The sequence below is a fragment of the Atractosteus spatula genome, chromosome 21, assembly GCF_055471065.1.
Source record: "Atractosteus spatula isolate fAtrSpa1 chromosome 21, fAtrSpa1.hap1, whole genome shotgun sequence".
NCBI classification, from domain to species: Eukaryota; Metazoa; Chordata; class Actinopteri; order Semionotiformes; family Lepisosteidae; genus Atractosteus; species Atractosteus spatula.
The window spans coordinates 5,240,248-5,257,515 of NC_142726.1; the positions used below are offsets into that span (position 1 = coordinate 5,240,248).

General features: G+C 40.5%; 1 protein-coding gene across 1 annotated transcript in view; it reads left to right on the forward strand.

Moving 5' to 3' along the window:
- The first annotated feature begins 532 nt into the window (after positions 1-532).
- Positions 533-17,268, forward strand: part of LOC148817037 (calcium-transporting ATPase type 2C member 2-like) — a 34,558-nt gene continuing 17,822 nt past the window's right edge. Inside the window, exons 1-12 of the mRNA XM_088938806.1 lie at positions 533-780; positions 2,012-2,125; positions 4,224-4,340; positions 7,922-8,011; positions 9,732-9,767; positions 9,884-9,945; positions 12,755-12,863; positions 14,008-14,157; positions 15,156-15,224; positions 15,470-15,545; positions 16,461-16,527; positions 17,122-17,246. Coding sequence (XP_088794932.1) covers positions 691-780; positions 2,012-2,125; positions 4,224-4,340; positions 7,922-8,011; positions 9,732-9,767; positions 9,884-9,945; positions 12,755-12,863; positions 14,008-14,157; positions 15,156-15,224; positions 15,470-15,545; positions 16,461-16,527; positions 17,122-17,246 — 1,105 coding nt within the window. The 5' untranslated portion in view covers positions 533-690. The remainder of the gene's footprint in view (positions 781-2,011; positions 2,126-4,223; positions 4,341-7,921; positions 8,012-9,731; positions 9,768-9,883; positions 9,946-12,754; positions 12,864-14,007; positions 14,158-15,155; positions 15,225-15,469; positions 15,546-16,460; positions 16,528-17,121; positions 17,247-17,268) is intronic.

Here is a 17,268-nt window from a genome sequence, read left to right on the forward strand (position 1 = left end):
AACTATTGTTCATACTGTATAATTGTTCGTGATTGGGGGAAATGAGCATTTACTGTACGTGATTTTAGCAATTACTGTACAGTAGATGGCAGTAATGTCAGTTATTATACACATGCACAAAAAAACTTTCTAAAATATGCAATTGAAGAAGAGGAACAAACACGAACATTTCCTAAAGTTCTTCCTTATTTTAACTGGAATTAAATACATTTCTCCGCTCCGCTCCTGATCTGCTGTGCAGTGGGGCTGCTGATGCAGGAGTATTGCGGTGTGTCACACGCAGGTGGGTCTCTCACTTATGTAAAGTATCTTGATATCTCTAGTGATGCAAAGTGCGTGTAAACGCAAGAATTATCATTATAAAGTTTCACCACAGACAAATATTCTAATCATCATCATCCACTTGTACTAATAGCATTCCCATTATTTTGTTATTTCGATAACAAATGGAGAAGCTGGAAATTCGATTCGTAACAAACAGTAGAAATGAGATAACATATTGCCTAAAGCTATGAAGTAGCGCCGCCTCCGTGGGCTGAATCTTAGCTCCGGTTCTTACAGGTAAGATTTAATGGGCGTCTGGCACTACATTACCGGAGTATCACCTGGAGTACAGCATCTTCCAGAGATATACCGAAGGCGCTGCATTTACCACAGTTACAGTAACTAACACCAGCAACGGGGTGCAGCATGACCTGGAATAATTTCTTCGGAAAGTTTCGGACGTTTTTACCGCATCATAAGTACAAACGGCTCAGCCAAGAGGCGACAGAGCAGACGGTAAGACGATCAAGACTGGTGCACCGTCGCCTAGTGCGACCCTATATAAATGTTAATATTTGATTAGCTTGTTGTTACTACCGAATAGCTTGTGTTGTATTAAAACTGCGTAACCACAGTGGAGGAAACCTTCGAAACGGCGAGGAAGTTGCACTTCTACAAGTCGTGTGAACAAGGAAATAAACACTGAACGTACTGTATCTTCAACTCAAATCCCTATTAACAGACTTAATAAAATACTAATTAACGTTTAAGCAAACGGGTTAAATTGTTGCAGCCTCAGTGCGTACCCTGCATTGTTCGATTTTACATTAATCAATCAATTGTACAGAGACATCATTTCACAGACGGGGGAAATTAAAGTGGAAGAAATATTTTTTATCATTTTCATTCAGTTTCCAAGTGTCTTGCAATGCTATGGTCATAAACTTCTGCAGAACACACATGATTTAGCTACATGCCTTGGACTTAACCTTCTTTTCAAGACTGAACCTTATTTCTACAGAGCTTGAAACCTGAATGAAATGAATGCAGTTGTTGCTGTGTGGCAGTGCTGGGGCCCTGGGTTCAATTCCTGGGGTGTTGTGCGTGTGGAGTTTGTATGATGTCCCCTGTGTTTGTGTGCGTTTCCTCCAGGTGCTCCAGTTTCCCCCTACTGTCCAAAACCAAACTGGTACAGTAGGTTAATTGGTTTCTGGGAAGATTGGCCCTGGTGTGAGTGTGTTTGTCTGTGCCCTGAAATGGATACTGTAGGTGTCCCATGCAGGGTATGTCCTCATGTACTGCCTTGTGCACATTACTTGCCAGGCTGGGCTCCAGCTCTCCTGCTACTCTGTATTGGATAAAACAGTTAAAAATGGATTGATGGATGAAATCAGTTTTTGACATACTGTAAGTAATTGTACCATGTATCTCAAACAACCATCAATTATACCCGTTGACGAGATATAAATAATGTCTCATTAATAAGATGTATAATATATGAATAATATGTATAAAATATCTACAAGTTATATATAAGCAATAATATATATGAATTCATTGAAAACTCTGAATAGTGTAAGGATGCTTTGATGAATCAGAAAGTTTCAAAAGTTTTTACTATATCATCAGTACAGTCAGCCCAACGATGAGGCGACGAGTAAGATAGGACGCAGGCGTTTGGTGTGTAGACTGTAACGTTTACCTTATTGCCATTCTGACACACTTGCGTTCTTCTTCCAATCGCAAGGAGAATGGAGATGCCTTTAAGCTGTGCGTGTCTGGACAAGAGGATTCCTTCTGCAACGTCTCTGTGAAAGATGCCAGCCACAGTGACACAGGGAAGCTGGCCACGGATTTGCAGGTATGCTAAATAACACGAGAGTGAAAAGGCAAAACTGCAGGAGAGTACAAACGGGCCTCACGAGAGCTTCTGCTGGACGAATTATAAAGCTCCTTTGCCGTGCCCTTAGTGTGCACATGGTCTGGGTACATAGTGGTCCGCATCCACCATTGTTACAGTTTATCTGATTGCCCTGTGACCTGAGATGTTTCGCCCTCACTTTGCAACAGCATTCAAGGCCTTTTCAGTAGGAAGTGGTAAGTGCTTTCATTGAAATGAACACCTTTAATAATGTATGAGGTCGACCAGTTTTAAAAGCACGACGTACCAACATCGCTGGCGTGGTTCATTGCCATGTCACACCACAGAACAAGGTTGTAATGATGCAGACTGAGGTTCTGTCCTGGGGAGCAAAGCTACAGCTTCACACGGTGGGATGGCCCAGTGGCAGGGCCGGGGCAGTTAGTACTGCTGCGTCACTGCTCCACAGCCCTGGGTATCTGTCTCTGTGGAGCTTGCTCGTCCTCCCTGTGCGTCAGTGAGGCTTCACCAGGTCTTTCAGGTTCCTTCCACCTTTAAATACATGCTGGCTGGGTTTGAGGGTATTTCCCAGTCGTCCCTTTGCTCTGTGGCCCTGCAATGGACTGATATTCCTTTCAGAGGGAAAACAGTCAGAAGTGCTCTTAGCACTGCCTTGTGCCCTGTGCCTCCATTACTGGGCTGTATCTTGCTGCGGTGTTCAGCTAGATAAACGGGGATCTCACTGATCATTGGTGAAACTTCATGTGTTTAGCTTAATTAGGGCGGAAGCTTCAATTCATATTAAAAACCAGAAAGAGGCGGCAAGATAATCTTGCTTGTTTCTTGGTGTAGAAACATCTTTGTTGGTCCTGGAATGATTCAGACTTGGACAGACTTGACAGAACCTCTGCAGGATTGAATTACACCACAGGGAGACAGGCTGGCGGAAGCAGAGCAGAGGCATGTTTTAAAACCAGCTAGTAATTACAAAGAACTCTTATCATTTCTCTGATAGGGAGCTCCTTTACTGCTGGTTATCAGAGCTGTGGTGGAATACAGATAATACTGTACTACACAGTAACAAATTAATTTACATGTATCTGACCATCTTCTGGAAAATAATACTCTGGTGTGGATCTAATGAAACATAGCCCTCACTTTTTAACATGATGGGGAGTAAATTTTGTAAATTTCCAAGAAGGTGTTGTATAGAATTGTGAATTGCACATCTCTCAAAAAAGGAGTATCATCTGTGGTAATCGTGATATTGAATGCTTCTGTTCTGACCACTTTTTTTATTACTTTTTAATTATAACCTAAATTAATGTTATTATTGGTTTCCTCCAGTACTCTGTTCTGTGTTTTTAAAATCCTTTATTTCATCAAGTAAATCAATTGAGAACAAATTCTCATTTACAGCGATGACCTGTGAACTCGTTAATACAGCAGGGCATTTCCCAGAGCTACTGTTCTGTGTGTAAGTGAGGAACATTACTCAAGGGTATAACAGCAGTGTCCCACCTGAGATGTGAACCCATGACCATCCTGTCCAGAGTCCTCATCGTAATTTCATGATGCCCCTCAAATACTGTGTGCCTCCTGACTATGTTAAGTACTTTATCATGCTTAACATGAGGTGCCACAAAAATGAATATACATTGACTGAAAAAGTGAAGGCCAGGGGGTAAAATTACAAGTGCCATTTCCAGACTGTCAATGTAAAAAGAGGGATAGAACAATGAGAAACCTGACTTTCTAGAAAGATAGTTTCTGAAAAGATTATAGAAAACTTTCCCTTTTTCTGGAGCATTAATGAAACTTTGAATGCAATGCCTCCTTTGGATTGAATTAAATCCAGTGTGGATCCACCCTCCCTTAGTAAACACAGCAGAAGTGACTGGAGGAAACAGGGCACGGTAACTCACGGTTTCAAGGCATCAGCCCAGTGCTCTGGCCATGAGCAGAGAAGTCAGCCTCATGCATTATGAGCTAGCCCATGTAAGCCTCTTTGCAGAAAAGAGACAAGCGAAAACAAAATCAGAGATACAAATGGGAAAATGTCCTGCTCTGTGCTCAAGCTCTGACTGTGTCTTTTCAGGTGGATATAGAGAAAGGTCTGTCTGAGTCCTGTGTTCTTCAGAGGAGACAGCTCTATGGCTGGAATGAATTCAATGGGGAGAGCAAGATGCCAGTTTGGATGAAATACCTGAGCCAGGTGCGTGTTTCTGGAATCTTTGAAACGGACCACTGTATCTGCAAGTATAAAAACAATAGCACACTAGAAACAGAAGAAGAACGTGGCAGAAGATGGGGATTTAGTTGATCAGTTGAGATATTTATGATATGAATTACTTTCCCTAACTTGTCAGCCTGAAAAACTGAAATGTTAACAGTGTAATTCATCAAATAAAATGGGACAAAGATATTTCATTGAAGCTGACACTAGTGAATATTTTGGGATGATATTGTCAAATCCTGACAAGGACTATTGTACAGATTTGTATTTTGAATGAAACTCTCTGTTCTTCTAAGTGACTTAAAAATCGGGTGCATTTATTCAAAGGTGATTTGCAGGCATCCAAAAAGAATGCACTGAATATAGTTTTCTAAGATTGCATGCCAGTATGTATCTTTGTCTAAAATACCACATAGGGAAAAATCAGACGTTTATTTTCATGCTGAATAGGAAGATGAAAAAACACTGGACATTAACCAACACTGTGCATGCTGAGGTAAAAATAGAATTTCATAAATGATATCCATGCCGTAAAATAACCAGACACTGCTTTGTATGTAAGCTTGAAAAATCAAATTTGGCACAGAACTGAACAATTGAGTAGGTTGCACTTTAGTTATACTAAAAGAATGAGAAAAACGAATAACAAAGGAAAGGGTTTCATGTCGTCATTTCAAAACCTGATAAACCAGAAACATGTCTTCACTCTGTGTTACAGACATGGTAGTAGACAACAATTCCAGGAACACAATAATATTGAAGGCTTTAATTCCTGAAAATTACTGAAGTAGATAACTGTGGTTGTCTGTTTTCCAGTACTGTACATATTGCTCTAATTCTTGTAATAATGGACTTCTATACATTATATTATCTCTAAGTACTGATGAAGCTTTATGAAAACTATATTTACAATTTTTAAAACTGTGGCTGTGATTGACCTCCCCTTCTTCTTCTTCTTCTTCTTCTTTTTCACAGCCTTAGTCCCAGACTGTCCTGGGGTCAGCTGCTTTGGTTGCTCTTCTCCACTTGTCTCTGTCGAGCACATCTTCCTCACTCACTTCACATACCTCCATATCTTTTCTCACACAATCTATCCATCTCTTTCTAGGCCTGCCTCTTCCCCGTTACCTTCCACCACAAATTCCATTACCTTCTTTGTTACTTCCTCAACGTCCCTCCTCATGATATGTCCATACCACCGTAACCTCGCCTCTCGCATCTTCTCAACTACATCCACCACCCTACATCGTCTACGGATTTCTTCATTTCTGATCTTATCCTTCATTGAAATCTGCAGAATCCATCTCAACATCCTCATTTCAGTTCTTCTCATCAAGTTCTCTTCCCTCTTTCCAACTGCCAAGCATTCAGCTCCATATAGTAGTACAGGTCTAATTACAGTCTTGTACATTTTGCACTTTAACTTTCTAGGAATTTTCCTGTCACAAATTATTCCAGTTATTTCTCTCCACTTGTTCCATCCAGCTTTCACTCTTTGTTTTACTGCCTCCAGTGTTTCTCCTCCCTTTACCAGTTTTGATCCAAGGTATTTAAAGCCATCAACCTGTTTCAGTTTTCCTCCATTTGTCTCCTCAACATTGGTCATAGTATCTCCTCTTCTCTCCGTTACCATTATTTCAGATTTTTCTGCATTCATTTTCAGTCCACCCTTTTCCAGACTCCTCTGCCATTTGAACACTTTCTCCTGTAGTTCTACTTCTGAATCTGCCATCAGTGCCACATCATCAGCAAAGATGAGTTCCCAAGGATTGACCTCCCCATAGTAAATTAATATTTCCTAAGGTTTTAGCTCTAAATGGTGTATTTGATACTGTAGCACACACAAGAAGTTATATCTATAAAGAATATCGTAATTGTAAATCATATACAGTGTAGTATGTTAAACACTACTTAAACATTTTTTGCCTGGAGTGAATTAATTGATTAAGTATAAAAGGCTCCTGGACAGGTTTCTTAACGCCAATGTGTGACGATCCCACTGCTTGGTGGGACGAGCAGCAGGTGATTAGAAGACCCGGCTTGCTGGGCGAGAGACAGATGAGAGCCAGGGGAAACTGCAGGCAGTGAGCTGACAGGGAACAGCTGGGCAGGGCTGTGCGTTCTCAGGAACAGGGCTGAGCAGGGAGTGCGCACACTGGAGACGAGCTGCAGGCTGCTTGCTGACAGGCCAGCGGAGTGAGCCGTGCACACAGGCAGACGTGGTGCTGCGGTCAGTTAGGGATTCGTGAGGCAGCAGAGCTGCACATTCAGGTCCACAGAGGAGCAGGTGAGACACAAACACAGTCTAAAGCACTGAGGGGAGATCCAAGAGGCTTGGTCAAAGCAAGCGAGGGTCAGCTCTGGAAACACAATAGACAACAGACTGGCACATCCAGGAGACAATGTAGTGAAGACAAGCAGGTTCTGAATAAGTAAAAACCATAGAGCACAAGTCAAAGGGGCATCCAGGGACAAAGCCGTAAAACAAAGTACAGGTCAGGAATCCAAGAGAGGCAATAATAGGGAAACAGGAAAAAGGCAAAGGCAAAGGCAAAGCTAGGGGTAACAAGGATGAGCTCAGAGTACAAACACAATATCAGAACCACAGGCAGAGTCTGAGCCCTTAAATATCCCTGAATCACCTGGACAGGTGGGATGGTACTTGCCTCCAGGTGATCTGGGTCTCCTGTCATTTCGTGTCCATGGCAACTGACAATGAGTGACAGGTGGGTGGAGCAGAGGCCGGCTGCCAAGGCAATGCTGTCTCGCCCACAGAGCAGCAACCGGGGCAAGCCTGACACAAGGATAATTAAAGCACACCCCCAAATCATTGTTCATTCTAAGCAGAAGTTGGAAGCATTTCATATCCAGAAGCATTACACACCTACTTCACTGACACAAGCATCACCTGTTAACAAATCTGCTAAAGAATGCCACAGAATACACAGGGCACATGCAATACACAAGTAAGGAAATTGAATAGCACAAGAAGGCTGCAAGTGTTACAAAAACATTGTTGGGCAGCCTTTTCTTTACCTGTTTCAATGTAACAATCTGTGTGAAGCAGCAATACCAACGCACAGCTGTGACAACAGTAGCATCGACATTGCTAAAGACACCCACTGTGAACTTTATGTCTAAATCTAATATCCAGACTAAGACCTATAAATAAACTGTAATCTTTAGTTGCATGACGGGAATACATTTTTATGACATTTTGGGATTTTTTAGTTTTAGCATTACTTGACAACTTAATGTATGCATTCCGACTTCTGGTATGGTGTGGGATTAAAAGCTTGGTTTGCTCTTGCTCTGTTCTTACTTTTAAATTGAAACATTCAGAGTAGAGAACAAAAGGGATTGGCTCAACAAAAAAGATCTACGAAATAGTAAATGATACACACAGAAAGAGTCACACCCACTACATCAGCCCCAGATTATAGCAACACATTTGTTTCATTTCAGTTTTGAAAGAAGGCTTTATACAATAGGAAATATTATCCTGTCAGACCGAGTGGCCTGTTTTCCCCTGTGACTCACTGTGCTTTTTCTATCTGTAGTTTAAGAATCCTTTCATTCTCCTGTTGCTGGGCTCTTCTGGAGTTAGCATCATTACCAGGGAGTACGAAGATGCTGTCAGCATAGCTGTGGTAAGGTAGATAATGCATTTGTGTTTGTGTGCGCATGTCAAAAGCTGCATTAAAGATGTTCTGTATTTCACAAAAGCAACTAATAAAATGTAAATTATCTTTCAGACCTAGCTAAAGGTCAGCTGATGGCCACAGTACAAACCACATACTGTATTCCAAATCTGTAAGGCCAGATCTTGGATGGCCACAGCAATACCTTATCTGTGCTAGATGGTATTCAGTGGATGCTGACACAATTGAGGTGCCGGTTCGGGATTTGCACACTCGTGATAAGGACTTTAGGATCTTGGATACAGCCTTGGTTTAAAACATTCCTGGAATCATGCCCATTTCTACAACACAGCATCCCCCGTCATCGAACTGGGGCGACAGAGTGGAAGTTCTGGTGCACAAATTGGCTGAGCACTGCAGGAGGAGGTTCAGAGTGAACAGTCAGGGTTCCTTTGACTCTGTTTTGAAAGAGCGATTCCTGTGACTTCCCAGAGACCTGCAGGCTTGCAGTTTTCAGAACATGCTTTATAATTCTAACATGGGAGCTGTAGTCACTGGCAGCGGAATGCAAGTTTGTGACACGCTTTAGGAAAAACAAATACCTCTAGATATCACGTTCCAACACTACACTTGGAGTGTGAGAAAAAAATGAAAAGGTGGAATTTTAAACAGTTTTCTTCAGAAAAAAAACTGTGAGTGTTTGTGCAGCTTACTGTCATGTAAATGAAAAGGCAGGGGTTAACATGAATTTAAATATCCTAATTCTGTCTATTAACTGAGTAGAGTAACTACCAAGGGAAGGATGGGGAATGTGCACGCCTTCCTTTAAAGGACACGCTGTCAGGGCCACTGCTATTTCTCACACTGTGAGGTTGACAGTTTGCAGTGATTCGATGAATGATGTGGTTCTCACTGATAACACAGTGAGCCCACAGGCACCCAGCGAGTCACCAGGCTTGGTGCTGCACAATACTCTAGCTGAAGCCCACACAGCCTCACTGCCTCCACTTGAATATCCCAGTCACAGCTGGCCTTGACACAAACTAGCCTCTTTACTCACGTCTCTCAAGAGTCTCCCATACATGCAGGGCATATTAAAAGTTTACACACCCTTTCCGATGTAACACATTTTGAAGTCTAAAATCAAATCACATGATATCTGAATTTATTTTACCTTTCTTTACACATTGTAAAGAACAACTTCCAAGTGAAAAAGAAATGCTCAGACATTGTGAAAAGTAATTACAAATGAAAACCTAGAAAATTGGGTTGGATAAGTGTGGATTATAGGAACTGCGTTTGCTTGTATTACTCTCAGACAACAAACTAATTTTTTCACTAATTTCCTGTGACTTTAGAAGATGGAAAACCATGCCTTTCATTCTAGAAAATAGCTTTTTTGTGTTTGAAGGATTTCACGTGGCACCCCACACTTCTGTCCACTGAAAATGCCCCATGAAACTACATCCCAGGAGTGACGTGAAATGTCTGCCGCAGATCTTGTAGGGATACAAAATCTCTTAAGTTCTGATATGCAAAATCATTCCTCTTCGGTGTGTTATATGTACCCATAATTGGTAGGTGGTGTAAAATTTATTTTTTAAAAATCTAACAGCAAGCAAAGCTGTCACCCTTTATGTTCTCTTTCAGACAACATGTTTCACTTTTTGGGCATGAATTTAAAAATCATTCAAGTGAAGTGAAGAATGTGTTTTTTTTTCCACAACAGGCTGTCCTCATCGTGGTCACGGTGGCATTTCTACAGGCAAGTAACTTTCACATTTGTTCATTCAGTCTACTGGCACGAATGCCAAGAACGGGAAACCCAAGCATTCTGATCTCAACGTTTTTATTTTCCGTTTCACTTTTGCCTCGATACAGGAGTACCGTTCCGAGAAGTCACTGGAGGAATTGAACAAGCTGGTTCCCCCTGAATGTAACTGGTATGTAAACGATAATGGCACGCTGTGATGTTTCTTTTATATTGCACACAGTGGGACTGCAAAACTATTTAGCGTTATGCAGTCAATTACTTTGCAGGTGGTGCAAAGCCAATCTCCAAAGGACTCGAAGTGCTGGAGGAATGGCATTCTCCAGACCTTTGTGCAATTGAAGACTGTGCTTGGAATTTCTCTCATGGTTATGTGTGACGCTTGATACGGCAGCTCCAAAGTCACACTCTGCATTAAATGCAAGCCAACATCTTGAAACCTGGTGGTGGACTTGTAAATTTAGCGTCTGGTTAGGATATGGGCAGTAATGTATAATCATTTTTAAAACCCCACTACTGTGGTTCACTAGTTTAACTGGTGTTATCAGGCTTTGATTCATAGCCATGGTGACTGCCTACATCAAGAGCAAGAACTGTGATGTATAATACAGACATTTTTTGTCCTGGGGTTGCAGATTTTCTAAGAAATCCGTGCTTCAGTGCTGCATGTGTCAGTGAAGTCCAACCGTGTTTCAATGCGATATTGGACAGTTGGATATTGGATATTGAAAATACATTAAGTAGTAGTACGACTGTGACATCTTTCCTGTTAGTGTTGCACTGTGTATTTATTCAAAAGTGTTCTAGTGACCTTGCTGTCATCACATTGGTTAAGCAATGTGGCTAATTTTATGTTTTTTTACAAGGCCTTCTGTTTTATCTTGCTTTTGGTGAAAGCAGGAAGATGTGCAGCAAACCTCAAACTTATTCTGGTACCACTGATAAACAGGGTACAGTATATATTTTTGCCCACTGAAGGCAGTGCTTAAAGAATGCTCATTGTTCCAGAGAATGGCTGTACCTAGAAAGGCCATGTGGAGAAAAGACAATGAAGATGTTTCAGGACCACTGTGTTCTACATATGTGTACGTTTGATTTTTTTTTTTAAAAGGTTGGAGCTGTTACGTAAAACAGTTACGATTGTGAATAGGGGGATACTGTGACATGCTGCCCCCTGTGTGGGTCAGTGCAGGGAAAGCTTAGGGGCTACATCATCATCATGGAGTATTTTATTAACAAAAATAAGGAAAATAAAACATGCAGATGAACATATGAAGCAACAAAAAAAAACAGAATTCTCACACATTATACTTCCAGACACAAAACAAATTGGACTCATCTCTTTGTCTTTTCTTAAACAGAGTTGAAACTAAGTTACATGAAGCTGCCCTGACAGCTATTTTAAAGACTGGAAGTTGCCCCCCTGAGCGACTAATTGACTGACCTCATTAAATAACGAGGCATGTGCCTTAGATTCTCCTGTAGATTCATCAGCCAACCAAGCAACCTAAAGAGGCTGCACTGTAGCCACATCAACAAATTTAGACCGAGGCAGACACACACGTTTCTATTTGATTCATTATTATTCCACTTTAAGATATATACAGTATATGAGCACTGATAGAAACTTAAAATAAGTAAATTTCTGTATTGTTTCTCAATACATCCATGTGCATACCTCTCCTTTTAACTTCCATGATACATTTATGTTCAGAATCTGCAAGAATTTGTCCAAGGTAGCTTAAATAACATTTTACATCACGTTTTGCCTGTTTTAACAGTGCATCTGTCAAACATTACAAAAATTCTGGATTGAATTTCATACTTTTTTTAAAAACTGATGACATCAATTGCAAAAAATGCTCCATGAACAGCAAACAGACTAAGTGACTGCCTTCATGAATATGTTACACTGAAAATACACAGTAGATTTCACAGCCAGGAAGCCTATGTATGATGTGTACTATGATGGGTAACTTGTGTTGTGTTCTTAAACAGGGAAGTACTTGCAAACCTGGTGAAGAAATTTACCACATGCTTCTTTGTAGTCTAAGCAAAGTCTTAGAGCTTTTGAAAAGGGTTTAAAAAGGGTGGAGTTTGTTGTGGAACAGAAGTGCTATTTACCTCCATTATTTACCTTCTAAGGGTATTTCAGAAGAAGAAATGAAGGTGAAATTCTCCAGGAAGAAGAAACACACTAAAGACTATAGAATAAATATTTATTTAGTGTATTCATTATTCCAAAGTGGCAATGCCCACTTATAGCTGGGAAACGAATGGCTTCATACCCTTCGCCAAAAAAAAAATCCAACATGTGATAAACTACTACTTTATAATATCAAAGAGAGACTAAACGAATCCAAAACAACAGCATTTTAAAACACATGCATTGTACAATAATAAAATCACACTACTCTACTCCTCTAAAACATGCTTTTGTTTCTAAATTTTCAATTTAGTCAGACTAAAAACTGGGTGTTGCCTGAGGTCCATTCTAGCTTATTGAAAGCCAAAAATGCCCCATCTTAGGTCATAAGCCAAGGTTTTTCTAGTTCTAAATGGCTGCACATTTGTTGATCATTGGCTTAACTGGACTAATTTAACAACTCGTAGCCCTTCTCCCAGCTTAAAAGAAACCCAGAAAGCTTGCAGATACACTGACTGGCCCTTCAGGATCTGGGTTGGACATCCCCATCATAATATTCCAGACTCTGGCCTAATATGACTGCTTTCTGTCTTTGAAACACAGATCATGTTTCCAAATTTCCTGACTCATCCTCCTTCTAGGTAATAGTACCCGAGTCCAAGCAGAATGACGAAAGCAGGCATTGTGGAGTACCACAATTGGTGCTGTAGGAATTTGGCATCTGTGTCTTTGTAGCAACTCCAACGTCCAAACCTGAACTGAAAAGAAGTGGGTCAGTTGCGTTCTGTGCAGTTCCAGAGCTGAGCCGCCCCTGAGGGCTTTGTTCTGCTTACAGTGTCCGAGATGGCACAGTGGAGAGAAGGCTGGCTCGTGAGCTGGTGCCAGGAGACCTCGTGTGCTTGTCTGTTGGCGACAGGGTTCCAGCAGACGTCAGGCTCATTGAGGTACAGTAATCTTAGGTTTCTTAACGTCAGAGCTCCATGTGTGTTAGTGAAGGTCAGCCTGGGAAAGGAAATGAAGTGGATGACGTTAACAACGAACATGAGACCAGGGGCCTCACTCTCCATTCTCCAAAGAGTTATGAGATATTCAGGATTTTGTTGCAATCTTCTTGGAATAAAAGACAAAAATAAGATGTTTCTAAGACATTTGTGTATTTGACTGGGGAGGAAATAAGATATGCAGTTATCTCCTAGTGTTCTCTTGCCAAAAATGTAACTAAGAGTGGAAATTTTTAACAATATCAGAGCCTCATGTTACATTCCAGGCAATATTACTCCCAGTTGAATTTACCAGTATACACACCTGTCAGTTTAACCCATTTAAACCAAGCATCTATGCAAAAGTATTTGCCTTAACAGAAAACATCAATTCATGTATAATCCAAAGCCCTTGCATGTGACCCTACAGGGGGGGTCACTTTAAGTCTACCCCAGAGCGCACACACACCTAGAGGAACAAATAAGAGAGGCCTGTAACCTTGTCCAGATGTGTCACACTCAATTCCAGGAGGACCTAGTGTCTTCTGGTTTCTGGTCCATTCTGAGAAAGACATGGGGATAACATGCAAACTGAATGTTCCCCAGCCTGAAATAAACCCAGGACAGAGAAGGCATGCCAGTCCCCAGCTTATCTGTCCTCATGATCTGCTGACTATTAACCTCTCTTTCCTCCTGGCATCATGAGCTCCACAGCAGAATCAAGGCTGAAATGGGCTTAAACAATTACTGGTCCAATACTTGAAAAGTCTCCTAGGGGTGACCAGTATTGTTGCTGGAGATCCACGTTCCTGCAGCTATATTATGGTCTCTAAATCAACAGTAAGGTTCTTGAACAAATGGCAGCTATGACCCGTTAAACTGAGGAAATATTTATCTGCTCTAGACCTTGGATACTGTAAAGATCAGAAGGTTTTTCCCTGACTCCATAGAAATCCATGGATGGTCATCTCTGCTCTATCTATTGGTCTGATTTCACAAAATATAGTGCCTTGAAAACTGGACAAGCAGGGCGCTAGCTTGTTTTGCAATGGATGACTGGATCGCCTGTGTTGACATCTACCTGTCTGAAGCTCAGCTGTCTCCTTAGGCTATTGACCTCCTCGTGGATGAGTCCAATTTTACAGGGGAGGTGGAGCCCTGCATTAAGACAGACAGCACCCTGTCGGAGAGTGAGGAGCCTACCTCTCTCCCCAACATGGCTTTCATGGGCACGCTGGTGTGTCATGGAAGGGGCCGGGTGAGTGCACTGTGTGGCGTTCTTGAAAACATACCGGAACACCTCGAGATCTGTCATCTACTCTCATCTACTACACACTCTCTGAAATTGTATTAGTTTGTTACAGAAATCAGACATGTTATTTTGAGCAAATTCATCTTCAATGACACAATACAAACCTACAAACACAGTTTGAAGTTTACTTCTGCATTTTTGGTATACAAATGTCTTGTCACCTAGCCTCTTCTGATATGGAATAACACGATTTGTGAAACTATGGTAGAATTGTACACAATTTCTGAACGACTACAAAATCTAGCACGTTTGCTATCTTTTACAATGTTTAACTATTAAATTCATAAATGAAAGATCAATAATTTGTCTATTTTGACTATTCTCTAGTAGTTTGATTTATAGTATGTAGCAAGTCAAAATGGAGTATTCTAAAACGTTTACAAGCTGCTTCAGGGTTTTGGCTGTAGAATAGTTTTGTCCATTGGTGGATAACTTTTGTAATCATTCTTTCAGGAGGAATCTCCCTATGGTTTAAGGAGCAAAGCAGATTGAAGCTTAGTAATTACCATGCTAATACCAAAGACACTATCACTGAAAGTTTTTCGGTGGGGTTAATTGATAAATACTATCATGGGATAAAACACACCACTGATTAATACTGTTGATTTGATTTGTATATCTTTGTACAACATTATTGAAGGATTTGGGGACCCCCTGGACTGAATGATAAGTCCAGATAAGTCTGGCAGCAGATGCCCCAGAGCTCACTGAAAACAACATTTGAATGCTCCTTCTCTCATAAGGCAAAGGTTTGAAAGAAGGACATCTGTGAGATTTGTTTTCTAATTTAAAACAGGTCGCATTGTTAATCTGTCTTCAGTAAATATATTCTGTAGACAAGATAATCAGTTTGATCCTAAGCAAGTACACTTGAGTGACAAAATATCTAAGGCTGGTTATTTTTATTTATTATATTGATTGCACTTTCTGTCTTGTCTAATTAGGGACTCGTTATTAGCACTGGAGAGAAATCTCAGTTTGGCGAAGTGTTTAAACTGATGCAGATGGAGGAGGTGAGATCACTGCTCTCTTATCCTTATCCTTAAACACAAGCACAGAAAAGACAATCTCTTGAAATTCAGATGCCAAGTAGCAAAGCCAGCAATTCTTTATGTATCCTGTAATGTTCTGCTTCCTGAAGCACTTCAGCTCATACTCCATGACCTTTACTTAAATGTAAAAACAAAGCCCCCAAATGAGTCTCGTTTCCATTGTCCTGTCAGACATAATGGCTCAATGTCATTGTGTGACTCCACAGACTCCAAAGACCCCACTCCAGAAAAACATGGACACACTTGGAAAACAGCTGTCCATCTTCTCGTTAGGAATTATTGGTAAGTGAGATTTCATTGCTCAGCATATCCATGGTCTTTTGGTATGTTTTTACTACTTAAACCAGATGCACAATGCACCATATGTAAAATGCATTCTTAATGGAACTTTGAAATTAACAGGATATTTCTCATATTTTCAATATATTACTATAATTCATATCAAAGCAAGTGTTTCATAGCCTATATTATTGTATTTGCCTTTTAACCCTAGTTTCTGTCTATTTCAGTGCTGTGTTTCAAACTTTGCCTACTATTTATGGCTGTAGAATGTTTGCAATTAGATCATTTCAGTCTATAGATGAGGCTGAAAGACTTGCAGAAAAATGCACCTTTATTGGTGTAATTCAATGCTGTCCTCTCAGGCACACTTAAGTTTATGAACATATTTAGTACTAGCTGCACCTCTCTGCAGAAGAAGCCTCTTTTCATGCGATTGATCTACAACAACACTAGTGGGTTACGAAGAAAAGTTGGAAGGCTATAGACTGGGACTTACAGAACATTACAACTAGATTCAAATCAAAGTATTCAATTAATATGCAGGACTTAGATAATGACTTTCCTTACTCCCTTTCTTACTCTATGTTTAAGTTCACAGAATGGTGGACTGCTCTGTTCTCCTACAACAAGGCAGAATAAAATAAAAATAGGCCCTTCGTAGTGATACATTTACAGTGTGAATGCTTTTCAACACATCCTGATGCATGAGCAAAGCTAGCTACTGTGTTAGCTAATTGTAATGGCAAATAGTAAGAAACGATCTTATCAGAAGATTTAAATAAGGATAAAAGTGCCTAAATGTTAGATTCTCTGCTACAAAATGTGACCAGAACATGTTCACACTGAATATTTTGCTTTAGTATTGCTGTTAACACTCATGAGGACTATCTCCGTGCTTCCTTGGGTTCTTTTAAGGCATAATCATGCTGATTGGATGGGTGCAAGGGAAGCCCCTGCTCAACATCTTCACCATCGGAGTCAGGTGAGGAACTAGGGAGCCATTATTGGGTGCGCTTGCCTTCTACCCCAGTTTCACTGCACCTCACACAGAACAGCAGTTTTCAACTGTCAGGCAATATTTCTGTAACAGCGTCTAGGAACTCTCTGCTGTCTTCTGTAGTCAAAGTAGGTGTATATAAGGACATAAAAAGAACATTAATTACAAAAGAGAAGTGGCCAGTTGTTTGGTAGTTAGTATTTGATCCAAGGAATTCATTCAGTCATTTCTGGAAGGAATCTACTGTAGGCTTTTGACTTTAGATGCTTCAAATCCACAGTTTAAAATGCACTTCCACATAGTTTTCTCTTGTGTGGAACCTGAGCAATCAATTGTATGTTCTCAGACTAAAAATCAACAACTTTTTATGAGGGTATTAATCTCCTATATTAGAACTGGTAGTACAGAAAAATGTACAAGATATTTACAATTTAATTTCTTAGCTGAGTTACAGCTGCTTTTCTTAATTTAAAGATGTTAATCAGAAAGTAATCGGATAATGTAACTGACTTAATAATGTCACTAGAAAGTAGCAGGTCATATAAATTGATTTATTCACATTTGTCTTTGTTGTCAAAGTCTGGCAGTTGCAGCTATCCCAGAAGGCCTTCCCATTGTCGTCACAGTGACGCTAGCACTAGGAGTGATGCGAATGGCTAAGAAGAAAGTAATTGTGAAGAAGCTGCCAATTGTGGAAACTCTGGGTGAGAGTAAAAGTTGACTCAC